The 13,121-nt window shown below is 34.3% G+C and overlaps 2 protein-coding genes across 2 annotated transcripts; both read left to right on the forward strand.

Annotated features, from left to right (window-relative positions):
- Window positions 1-1,796: 1,796 nt before the first annotated feature.
- Window positions 1,797-6,950, forward strand: LOC140987782 (protein IQ-DOMAIN 13-like). Its single transcript, XM_073456439.1, has 6 exons — window positions 1,797-2,141; window positions 3,007-3,104; window positions 4,108-4,605; window positions 4,960-5,199; window positions 5,334-5,465; window positions 6,055-6,950. Exons 2-6 carry the CDS (start codon window positions 3,030-3,032, stop codon window positions 6,748-6,750), a joined length of 1,641 nt encoding a protein of 546 aa, XP_073312540.1. The 5' UTR covers window positions 1,797-2,141; window positions 3,007-3,029; the 3' UTR covers window positions 6,751-6,950.
- Window positions 6,951-8,796: 1,846 nt separating this feature from the next.
- LOC140988083 (stearoyl-[acyl-carrier-protein] 9-desaturase, chloroplastic) lies at window positions 8,797-12,387 on the forward strand. Its single transcript, XM_073456988.1, has 3 exons — window positions 8,797-9,052; window positions 10,972-11,473; window positions 11,626-12,387. Exons 1-3 carry the CDS (start codon window positions 8,928-8,930, stop codon window positions 12,184-12,186), a joined length of 1,188 nt encoding a protein of 395 aa, XP_073313089.1. The 5' UTR covers window positions 8,797-8,927; the 3' UTR covers window positions 12,187-12,387.
- The last annotated feature ends 734 nt before the right edge of the window (window positions 12,388-13,121 follow it).

The raw sequence follows: 13,121 nt of genomic DNA on the forward strand, positions 1-13,121 counted from the left end.
CTTTTGTTTACCCTCGTTTTGTCTGCCAACAATTTTGGGACTTTGGCTTTATTTAGACGTTATGATCAAAATTTTGTTATCAGTAGATGGTTCGAAATTTCAGATTCGAAACTCAATTATAAAAAAGTCGACATATACACATTTTGAATGTTTCACTCATTGTGATTATCACGGGAACCCGTGAACAGTGAATGTATCTGATCTTTGTCTATTTTGGGATTCAAAGGTCAAATCTTTAATATATAGACTTGTTGAAATTTTGATGACCCAAACAGTTCATTTAGATACAGGCCGTTCCTGTCAAGAGGCCTGAGAGTAATCTGGCTCAAGCCGGACCCATAATTTTGAACTTTTTTTTATTATATGATATGTAAATTGATCTAATATAAATTTATTATTTTTTGATTTTTTTCCTTTACATATTACAAAAAATTGTTTTTTTGGACTCAATATACTTTTTTTTAAAATTTATTTTTCATGGGCTCTTGGAAAATTTATTAATCTTTGATCTCTCGATAGTTTTTTTCTATATAAATTTATTTTTTTTGAGATCAATTATAAACAATTTTTTTTAAAATTTTATTATTGATTACACTAGATTGGCACAATATAAAACTTATTCTCTTGCTCGTAAAGATTGTTTTGATGTTGATGATGATTTATTTTCGAAGTTGATATTCTTGAAGCGTTCATTAACAAGAGAAGTAAAATATACAATTGATGTAAGTATATAGATGTTTCCAAATGTTCATATTGCTTATAAATTCTTGTTAACTATCCCGATTATAATAATAAGTGCAAAACGGAGTTCACCAAAGTTAAGTTTATAAAAAAATTTCTCCAATCAACCACATTACAAGAAATATTGAATTGATTGACTATGTTATCAATATAAAAACAAATTGTTGAACAACATAATTATACAGACTGAATTAGTATTCATAGCTTTAAAACTGTAAAACATGATATTTTTATAATGATCATTTTGGATATATTTGATATTATTATTTAATTATAATAAAAATATTTTTAATTTTGTGTATTGTTTGATTTTTTATATTATCTTTAATATATTGATTTAATTCGTAAAAATTATTATGAAACTAAAAAAATATGAACACACATCATGATTTAAAATCATTTTTTTTAAAATTAGACTCTCTAAGTAAATACTCACGCTCCGACTGATTTACAAAGTTGATCATATTATAATTAATTGTTTTTTGGATTGTCTCGGCCTTTAAGATTACTATAAGCCCACAAATTGTTAATATGGACCTTACCTGATTCGGTTTCTTGATCACAAATAATTAATGATAATGATACTTAAGATAATAGAGAAAGAATAACCAAACATAAAATTTTTTTAATAATGATAGTCTTCTATTTGAGCAAAGTTAGTTGGATTAATGGTCCAAAAGCCATTGAGTGCAAGACTTGCCAACCTACTGCGTTCCATCATCATGAAATTAATATTTTAAATCTCAATCATCATTAGTCATCATCGTGATTGAGTAAAATATTCTTCAAATTTTATTCAAATCTATATTTATTTTATTCCAAAAATTATTTAAAATAAATTTTTTTTTGTTTTAAAAAAGGACTGAATGATTTCTCTGACAACACAGACAACACAGGCTTTTAGTATGCATTGTAATAATATAGGCGTACCTAACTAACAGTGATTGGCATTGCAAGTTTTCTTTAAAAAATATAATCTAATTTCCATAATTTACATTTAATTGATGTAAAAAGAGAAGAGAAGTTATGGAAAGACAAAAGGTTTAAGGTGGGTAGGGGAAAAGTAAATAAAGTTGCAATCTTTTGCAAGCAAGAATATGATTCAAAGTTGAACAGCAAAAACACGCACACTGGGACACACAGAGAGTTTGTTGAGGGTTGGCCAATTCTCAACCAAACAGGGCCTTAGAAAAAGGGGAGTTTTGTGAAAATTGCACACTTTGAAAGAGTCTGGCTAGTGGGCTAGAGAGAGAGAAAGAGAGAGAGTCTTGTGTCCATGCTTCCAGGTTTGTGTATGTATGTATAGGTGGAGAGAGAAAGGGTGAGGGAGGGTGGCGACATAGTTTTCTTGGTGCAGCTTTCTTGAGGCTCCTCCTGAAAGTTGCAGACATAGAGTTAAGGTAATTAATAAATTTTTTTTGGTGAGTTTTAGGCACATGATTTCTTGGGATTAGCAATTTTTTTTTCTCTGAGCAAAATTTTATTTTTTTTCCTACTTATTATGGGATTTTCAATTCTGGGTTTTTCTTCTTTCTTTTACTGAGTTTGTGAAAACTTTCAAGTGTTTGTACTTGCAGATCAGTGTGATTTTGGTGAATTCCGTCTCTAAGTGGGGGTGGCTGTGGGGTTCGAGTGCTTGAAATTTTTGTACATTTGTTTTTTTTATTTTATTTATCTCAGGTTTTAAGTATCACCGAGGTTATTCTTTGATCTTTGAAAGTTCCATCTTTTTTTTTTATTTTTGTTTTCTTGGTGCTTGTGTCATAAGCTCAATCCAGAAGATTAACTATTGTTTGTAAATTATAAATTTTTCCATCTACTTTTTTAGGAGAATTTGTCAGTGCACAGTTCTGTGAGAATATATGGAAGTTTTGAGCCTATTTTTTTTTAGAAAATTATACCTGATACATACGAAATTTTGGTACGTAATTTTTTAAGTTTTTGCCACTTTTTCCTTTTTTTATTTATTTGAAAATCACGGATCTCGGGTCACTTAGCACGGATTTAGCAGGAAATATAATCCCCTCCTGTCACCCTTTTCAGTTCTTGAAGTTTTCATTTCAAATCTAATGAAATTTTAGTTCCTAGTTACCCGACATAATGAAAAAAGAGGTTGGTAAGTTTTGAAAGTCCTTTATTAAACTATACATGGTCGGCAGAGGATGAAATACCGACAATGCAAATATGCCGTACACATAAAATATTTGAATTTGAATACATGGAATTTGGCTAAACATTTTGGCCGGCCGTTCTGTTTTTCTTCAGGAGGAAAGAGTAATGCTGAGAGCATGGGAAAGAAGGGAAGCTGGTTTTCAGCCATCAAAAGGGTTTTCTCACATAATTCAAAGGAGAAGCTAACTGATGTAAGAAATTCTAACAACTTCAATGATTGTTGAGGTTGGATCCTATCAGGATGCAACAATCGCGGCCCCTCGAATAAAATAATTTTAGAATTTTACGTGTAAAATATTTGCTTCGTCCCTCTTAAAACCACCATCTCGCCCCCTCTCGACACAAATACTGAGTTCGCCCCTGAATTGATTGTGACTGTTTTATAACGAAAAGATCATGATCGAGTCCTTGTGATTCTTGGCCGTTAAGCGTGCGAATTTAGTTATAAATGCAAAAGACAGAAAATAATTAACCATAACTAGCTTGTATCCTTCCATTTATGTAGAGGTTGCCACTCGGTCACAAATTTATGGGTTGTCAAGCAAAATTTTCCAATTTAACTTGACATTTTATTTTTGTACCCCCTCCAACATTATGGTAATGATCAATAAGAAATTTGAAAGTCTATTCTCGGGGTCCTGACTCCAGTCTGCTGTTAGTAATTCTTACTGAGCTGTAGAAAAAATGAAGTGTTTAATCATGTTAAGCTTTCATATTATACGGTCTAATTAGGACATCCCTTGCGAATATTGTATTTATGGGCACAGCTTCTGATAATTTTTTGTTTATCCCTACTCCATGGATAGTAACACTGGTACTCTGCCACCCTGGTTCTGTTTAGCCCTCAACTTATTTATCTCCTTGGAAGTCTGATAGCTGTTTGTTTCATTCTTTCTCGTAGTCAAATTTACGCCGATCTCCCCATCCCATTAGAAATTTCATGTAATTTATATTATTCAATCTCATGCAATAATTTAATTTTCTAAACGAAGTTAAGTTTCAAAATCTTATCATACTCCACCTTCAAATTAAAATTAGTCTAGTTGTACTATACTCCATAGTGGCTTTTTGTTTGGGATTTCAGCTGCCTTTGGCCAACCAGTTCCTGCCTTAGTGTTTGGTTCAATAATATCATAATCGATATAATTAGAAACTTTTACCACCCTCAGTTATGGAGCTTGTACATTTGTCCAGGGATTAGATAAGAAAAGCACCAAGGAAAAAAAGAAAGGCAAAGGCATTCTAAGGCATGGTGAGACTAAATCATTCATCCCTCTGTTCAGAAAGCCGAGTAGTATTGAAAAAATATTAGGGGAAGCGGATCAGTTGTTCATTAGGCATCCTACATCTTCTGAACAGCCAAAGCCTCCACCCATTGTACTTGGAAGGACAAATTCACCTAGGATCCTTTCTCCTCGAACTACTTCTCATCGAGCCTTGTCCCCTAAGGCTAGCCCTCCACGAGTTTTTTCTCCAAGGGTCTCGTCTCCAAAGGTTCAATCGCCAAGGGCTGTTTCTCCCAAGGTCGCACCAACAAGAGCTGTTACTTTGAGGGCTACTTCTTCAAAGGCTCCTCCTCCCAAGGTAACTCAAAGCCGGAAAGAAATTAGCCATGTGCGGAGGCCGGAACCAACTTCAAGAGACAAACATCTTTCAGCCATTAAGATTCAGGCAGCATATAGAGGATACCTGGTAATCTTATAACTCAATACCTGTGTAGAGTGTTTTAAAAAACATTTGTGTGATCCAACTGTTACTCATCTGTATTCAGGATTTTTTGTAAGTAGTCATATGGAGCATTATATTTAAAGTATTTTGACTTTGACAAACCTGTGTTTGTTGTGGACATTGATCCAAGAATAGACAATGGGATCATGTTCATTAAACTTTATATGCGACTAAAATTTACTTCGGTTGCACTTAATTGTTTATAGAGTTGAGACTGCATTATTGTATTTGTTGTATTCACGATACTCACACCTTTTATATATTGATTCTTAAGCATATTTTGTGGTTGATGTATTGTGATATTTTTAAATTTTAAAGGCAAGGAGGAGTTTTAGAGCTTTGAAAGGTTTAGTGAGGCTTCAGGGGGTGGTGAGAGGCCAGAATGTGAAGAGACAGACGATGAATGCTATGAAACAAATGCAACTTTTGGTTAGGGTTCAAACACAAATTCATTCACGAAGGATCCAAATGTTGGAAAACCAGGCACTCCAGCTCCAAGCTTATAGGAACGATAAGGAAGCGGAAAGTACCCTAAGCAAATGGACCTTGAACCAAGAAGTAAGTTTTGTTGTACAATATGTTCGTTCAGCCAGTATCTTCTCAAATTCTTGAAACACTTGCCATCATCTGCTCTAATTGACTGTAGCATCAATGTTTCTATAATCTGAAAGATGATATTTGTGTTATTTTAGTTTGAGAGTGGCCATAATGAAGATTGGAATGATAGTGTGTTAACTAAAAAGGAAGTCGAAGCAAGGTCACGGAGAAAAGTGGAGGCGGTCATGAAAAGAGAGAGGGCCATGGCCTATGCATATGCTCACCAGGTATGGTCAAACTTCTTTACCTGGCCCTATTTACAGTTATCTGTCCTGAGCCAGTTTTCTGGCATACTTGGACCTTGGTATCTTTCATGAGTGTGAGCGCGCTGCGTGAATGTTGAAAAGAAACATTTCCTTTTTCTTTTTTCCCCTCTTTTTGGTGTGGCTGGGAAGAATATATCCCATTAGCGCATTGTTGTGGCACAAAAAAAGGGCATGGAAGAAAAGGTTGCTCAAATAACTCGGAGAGGGTAAATATATTTAACAGTGTAGGTTTGGCTGCATGTAGTTAGTCGGTCTAATTTATGCTAAAACATGCTTTTAATTCTCCTCGTGATATTTGAGATTGATTCTCTATGGCTCTTCAGACATGAATCTTCTTCAAAATACACAACCTAGCTTGATAAAACGTTGCTACGGGCATAGATTCACTATATTAAAACGGATAGGTGTGCTGCATATACCATAGAATAGTTTCATACAGCCAGACCACGTGTTATAAACTGGCCACTCCATGTTTTATGAATACGTTGAAACGAAATTGCAACTATATTTTCTCATTTTACCATTCATCATAAAATCTCCTTATTTACAGTTGTGGAAAGCTAATCCAAAATCGGTTCAAAGTCATCTGGACATCCGATCAAACGGATATCCCTGGTGGTGGAACTGGTTAGATCGGCAGCTCCCCGAATCGAGCAATTCTCAGAACCAAGCAACTCCGAGAAACTTTTCTTTTACCCCACCATGGCCTATTTCTGATTACAGAGCGAGCCCTCAACTTCTTGCTGGAAACTATCAAGAAAATCTCACACCAAGGTCATCAAGATCTGCAATCCCCCCTAGAGGGAAACAGTTTCAGACACCAGGTCGAACAACTCCACAGGCATCGGGTATCAAGTACTCTAAACCACGATTAAGCGCAGCTAATTCTGCTCTTGACATCCCGTTAAAAGACGACGATAGCTTGATCAGTTGCCCTCCTTTTTCTGTTCCGAATTACATGACACCTACAGTATCGGCAAAGGCAAAAGTGAGAGCAAATAGCAATCCCAAGGATAGATCAATTCCTGGGACTCCAGGCAACGACTTCAAGAGACGGTTTTCTTTTCCTTTGACACCGAACATTGGCTCTTTCAAGTGGAATAAAGGGCTTAACAACGATGCTTCTTCTCAAAGGGGCGCGGAAAAACACCAGTCTTCGCATTTGTTAGGAGACGCCGTAAGCGTTGATTCAACTGTTTCTATGCCAGCTACAGTTGGACGAAAGCCCTTTAACAGATTTGTGTGATCTTGATTTCTTCTGTATCCTGATTGTTCTTTAACCTTTGTTTTGAGTTTTCTGAGATTCTTTATACTTTTCACACTTTGTTGGATGTAAGAATGATTTATATGTTGGTTGCAGCTTTACTAATGTAAAATAATGAGAGGAAAAAACTGAAGGAGTTTATTGGTTTGATTAATGTAGATGATTCATATGATTGAAATTCTTACCAGAGTTTCAGCTTGTGCTGTGCTGGCTGCAATTTGAGTACGTTAAGAATGTCCATCTCACATCAGTCACATGCATGCTTTGTATGTGTGTAAAAATATCATATTCTAAGAATTATTTTAATAGTTCATTTAATATTAGTAGTATTAATTTATTATTATAATAACGAAAATATTTATAATACAGTAGTAATATTAATAATCATGTCCTTTTGTTAATTAATATTTATTGTTGTTAAAAAACAATATTAGTAGTAATAATATAGTAATATTAATAATCATATCTTTTTGTTAATTAGTATTTATTGTTAAAAAAATAATATTAATAGTAATAATAATTATATTAATTATAATTGAATTTATATTAAAATAATAATATTTTAATAATTATTATTGAGGCATCCAATTTTTTAAAAAATCAGCTTTCAAATAATTTATTTTGATATATCAGCTCCTTTTTTTTCAAAAAAAATTATAAAACAAATTTTCAGAGTTTATAATATCTTAAACAACTTATAAGCTGTTTGAAAGAGCTTATAAACTCTACCAAACACCATCGTATTGCTTAATATAAGAGGAGGTTGTTGATGAACACGATAATAATATACCGCGAATAACATGGTATGTTTATATACGAAGATGATATCAAGATGTGTATGCGTCTCAAAAATCTAAAATTAAGACAATACGTGTATCTTTTGTCCAAAATTAAAATTATTGTTGGCATTTGATTTACCCATTTCGAAATGTTCAACTCACAATATATTTCATGTACTAATATCATTGGATCATGTAGACTCTCTCGAATTCAATGATTTCACTATCAAAGTTATAATATACATTTTGAAATTTAAATATTTTTATGAGAAAAATTAGAAAAAAAATTTATTAACCTTTAAGAGCATCCAAATTAGATACCCTAAAATAATATTTTCTCATAAAGTTTACTTTTTTTTGGAAAAAAAAAAAACATCTGCGTCTGCTACCCAATTCATTCTCCCTCTAAATTTAGGAAATGAAATTCATTATCTGAAACAGTAAAATATTTTTTCTCGAGAAATTGGACTGAGAATCTGACGTGGATGTTGTCAGAATAAAGTTTTAAACTCCAAGAAGGCTATGGAATTTACATAAATACCCATGGATCGATAATTCATGCAAGTGCCAAGTGGAATGATTATTCATGAATTTGGTGCCATTTATTAAAACTAGATGTTGTGTGTTGGCAATTACTGCCATCTTTTGGGTTAGCGTGGAACTCAAACTACCTAATAATAAAATACTCTCACAAAATAAATAAATATATATATATATACACACACACGTTTAAGAATTTACAATATTGCCCAGCCCCCACTTCGATTCCCCATCTCTCGTTTTCACCACCACCCCTAATTTCCTAATATAATAATAGTTAATTTTAAAGAATATTCTAGGCATGCAAAATACTTGTGCTAAATTTGAACGACGGAACCAAAGGAACTCTTTGGACAATTTTGGGGGGCAAGAAGAGTAAAAATAATGATTAAAAATATAAGATTTCTTTATTCTTTTTGTTGATTAATTTAATCAAAGAAAGTTTAAGACGTCTCCAGTTTGTCATATATAAAATAATATATGACATAATCTTACATAAAATACATTAATTCTTCATCATATCTGCTAATAATTTTAATATATTTGTATATTATATGATTTTGTTGTCAGAATTAAGTTTTAATTTAAAATAAATTGTGAAAGATAATGGACGGAAAGGGTAAAGATGTCCGAAAACTAGGTGCGTGGATTTTGTCACATTCGAAGATCACGTGAGAATTCTCCTAATGAATTTCTAAAGGCATCCCCGTATGTCTCTCTTCCCTCGGTTGAGCTTTCGTGTCCTGTCCCACCTCTTCCCTTCTCTCTCACTCTGTCTCGCATTCTCCGATTCTCTCTTTTCTGTGGAGGAAATAGAAAGCTACCCAAAAATCCTCGAAAATGGCTTTGAAGCTGAATGCCATCAAGTGCCACCCTCAAAGTTACCCTTATTCCGCCCTTCCGCCGATTGCCAGCTTCAGATCTCCCAAGTTTTTCATGGCTTCCACTCTTAGCTCTGGTTCAAAGTATTAAGCTTGTCCCTTTTTCTGGTTTTTTAGTATTTCTTCCTTTCTTTCTGTGAATGCGTTTTACTCCTGGCACGTTTTTTGGGGTTTCTTTTTCCTTAAAAGATTGGATTTTTAGCTGAAGTTTAATGGTTTTCTTCCGGTTTTTGATCTGGGTATTTTTGGGTTTGGGTTTATCGTGTGATTTTACAAATTTTTTGCTAATGTGTTTTGATGAAATGATGCATGGGATTCAATCAAAATCGTGCTACTCAGGTGGCCATTCTTGGATTCTCTGAGAGCTTGTTTATGATTCTTGTTTCTGCTTTATAACAAGTCATTAATGGCTCACAAATTTGTAATAGTTTGTGCATGGGTTATTGGAACGTGGTAAACTTTCTCCGAAAACCTTTCTTTTTTGTGGAGTTTGGCTTCCCCTGCAAAAGATTTGAATTCAATATGCATTTAAAAGATTTCCTCAAGTCGGTATCTTCTTTATAGTTTTGTTGTGTGTGTTTTATTCATTTATCTTTGTGTGGTTTTTTGTTTTAGTTTCTAGAAATGTGGAGTTTGAATCTTCCCCATTTTTGGGTCTCAGTTTTCCTTCCTTTGATTGTGTGTGATGGGTAGATTTTTTCCACAAATTTTCTTATGTGTTTAATTGTTTTATAATGTAAATGTGGATTATAGTTGTGCTTCTTATTAGCCTTTAAATTTTAAATATTTTGAATTTCTTTTGTGCATGCAAACATGTCATGGTCATGAAGGCAAATGTTGGTTTAATATTACTTAACTTCTTGTGTCTGGTATTCCAACTTCCCTACCATCGATTGGATTCAGACATTATTTGAATATCAGGCCAGTGATAGCAGAGTCAGAAAATTGGGGCGAAACCAAACATCAACAGGGCTACTTGTCTGGATGTTGTTGAGTTGGATTTATTTCTAATACTTATATTATAATTTGAACCTTCGTGTCAATGATTATGAAAAGAGTTTGATGTCACCAAGATTGGAATGATTTAAAATTAAAACTATATCTATGTTTCTCAAAAAACAAAAATTTATAAATATGTTGCTCAAATATGAATTCTTTAATCCAAACACAACCGCAACCGAGAAGATTTTTAGATTTATTTGGTTTGTCTGACCTGTGTGAGAGTCGTGCACCTGTAGGTTATGTTTTATTACTTACATGATTAATCAACATTTATCGGTATCTTATTTTTTTGATTTGTAGTTTTAGTACATATACAGTCCGATATTCGAACTTTGACTGTGTGTTTGTTGTAGACCATAGTTGTTAACAGCGCAGAAGAATTGTGTTAAGGCACAAGGCACAGTGAGGCATTGTCTCTTCCTAGATATATGTCAATTTGTGCATATTTTGCATAAAGTACGCTTTTTGATGAACTTTAAAGGCTCAAGGTGCGTTTTAATTGCTCATCAAGTAAAAGGACAGTATATTTTAAGCGAAGTGTAATGTAAGCCTGCGCCTGGAGCATCAGTGCCCTTTGTTTTTTTAATAACTATGGCTTGGACAGTTTATCAGCAGCTCTGTTTTAGCAAACAAAATGTTAATTCGCTTTGAATGTTTTTCCTTGTAAGCATTTGTTTTCCTTATATGACATGCAATACACCTCAAAACTTGGTAAGCCAGAGAAATCATCAACCAAGACATTATAACAAAGTAGGTAAAGTATATTGCATTGTCTGGTGGCTCATCATCAAAAGGTGAATATGTTTTCGTAAATCATCAACCAAGAATTTGGTAAATTCGAATTTACTTAATCTGATTTGGCAGAACTTTTGAAATCATGAATAGATTGATATGCAGATTCTAATTTTGATCGGATTGTCCTTATGAGACAGAAGAGAAAATTCTGTGTGTGTGAACATTCTTAAAAGAGTTTTCTTTATGCATGTTTGATTTTTCCGCAGGGAGATTACGGTCAAAAAGCCTTTCAATCCGCCACGTGAGGTTCATGTTCAAGTTACACACTCGATGCCACCTCAAAAGATTGAGCTTTTCAAATCCATGGAAGATTGGGCTGAGAATAACATACTGGTTCACCTTAAGCCAGTAGAGAAGTGTTGGCAACCTCAGGATTTCTTGCCCGATCCTGTTTCTGATGGATTTCATGATCAGGTCAAGGAATTAAGGGAAAGAGCAAAAGAACTTCCAGATGATTATTTTGTTGTTCTGATTGGAGACATGATCACGGAAGAAGCACTTCCAACGTACCAAACAATGCTTAATACCTTAGATGGTGTACGGGATGAAACAGGTGCGAGCCCAACTCCCTGGGCAATTTGGACGAGGGCGTGGACTGCTGAGGAAAATAGGCATGGAGACCTTCTAAATAAATATCTCTACCTATGTGGACGTGTAGACATGAGACAGATTGAGAAGACTATACAGTATCTGATCGGGTCAGGAATGGTGAGTCTTCGCCAATAGTCCCTCAATTATTTGGATTCATATTGGCCATGGATACTGTAGTTATTTTCTGACTGCGAATTTTATCTTTTACTGCGTTTTTCTTGTAGCTATTAACATAATGTATGCTTTCACGTGTTTCCCAACTTTCTCAGGACCCAAGGACAGAGAACAATCCATACCTTGGATTTATCTATACATCCTTTCAAGAAAGGGCTACTTTTATCTCCCATGGAAACACTGCCCGACTTGCGAGGGAGCACGGGGACATAAAACTGGCTCAAATATGCGGTACCATTGCTGCAGATGAGAAGCGCCATGAGACTGCATACACCAAGATAACCGAGAAGCTATTTGAGATCGATCCAGATGGAACGGTGATGGCCTTTGCCGACATGATGAGGAAGAAGATATCTATGCCAGCCCACTTGATGTATGATGGCCGTGATGATAACCTTTTCGAACACTTTTCTGCCGTTGCTCAGAGACTCGGTGTCTACACAGCTAAAGACTACGCAGACATCCTGGAACACTTGGTCAACAGATGGAAAGTGGCAAGTATAACCGGACTTTCCGCAGAAGGGAAGAAAGCACAGGATTATGTATGTGGGTTGCCTCCAAGAATCCGAAGGCTAGAGGAACGAGCTCAAGGAAGGGCCAAACAAGCATCGAAAATCCCATTTAGCTGGATATATGATCGAGAGGTACTGCTCTGAGCTCGACTTCCTCATCTGGTTTGTGACTATTATTTGGAAAAATGAATTTTCAGTTTTGTTTCGTCTCGAGTTCCGATGTAACACCTTTGTGTGAAGGCTTATGTTTTGGGAGTGATTGTAGATGCCAGTTTGTTGAATTCTATTACCTCTATAGGAGCAGTTGTGGTAACAGTTCGATTCGGTTCATATCTTGTTTTTTCATTTCAGCGATAAACAGCCGAACTCGAATATTTTCCTCTTTTGCATTATAACTTACTAGTTTTTCACCCGTGCGATGCACGGACTGTTGGGTGCAATAATTGTCCCTGCTTGGTAGAGCGATCGAAGCGTGGTGGTTGAGCTGCTGTGCGGTTTAAAAGATTTGAGTTGCATCATTACAACCAGCTATAGCTCTTGGTAAGCGGCAAGCACTCGATCCTACACGGACAATTATTTTATTTAATTCATTATTAAAATTAGTATGTATGATAATTTGTTTATTTTTTCTATGTGACTTTCATAATATAGATCTTAACAATGAAACACTGAATAAAAGAGCCATTTTTGTATTTCGGCTGAAAATTATTATCACGCTTGTATTAGACAATGAATGATATAATGTGATTGTCAATTATATTGTACTCACATACAAATTTATGTACTATGTAGAAAACAATAACTATAAATAAATAAAATGATAAACATAATACAAACTTTTAATGTGGTTTTAATTTCAATAAATAATTTAAATTAAAATACAAATAAACTAAATGGATTATAGATCATATAATTAGAAAACAAAAACAAAAACTAATTACAAATTTTGAAAAACTCCCTTAAATATAACATTAGTCGTTGAATTTTTTGGGTTGCTATCACTATCGCATATCAAAATTTTTAGATCCTTAGGATTCGTAACTCTAGATACAGCAACATACACTTGACCATGACTAAAA

Source organism: Primulina huaijiensis, chromosome 11 (genome assembly GCF_012295235.1).
Source record: "Primulina huaijiensis isolate GDHJ02 chromosome 11, ASM1229523v2, whole genome shotgun sequence".
Classification (NCBI taxonomy): domain Eukaryota; kingdom Viridiplantae; phylum Streptophyta; class Magnoliopsida; order Lamiales; family Gesneriaceae; genus Primulina; species Primulina huaijiensis.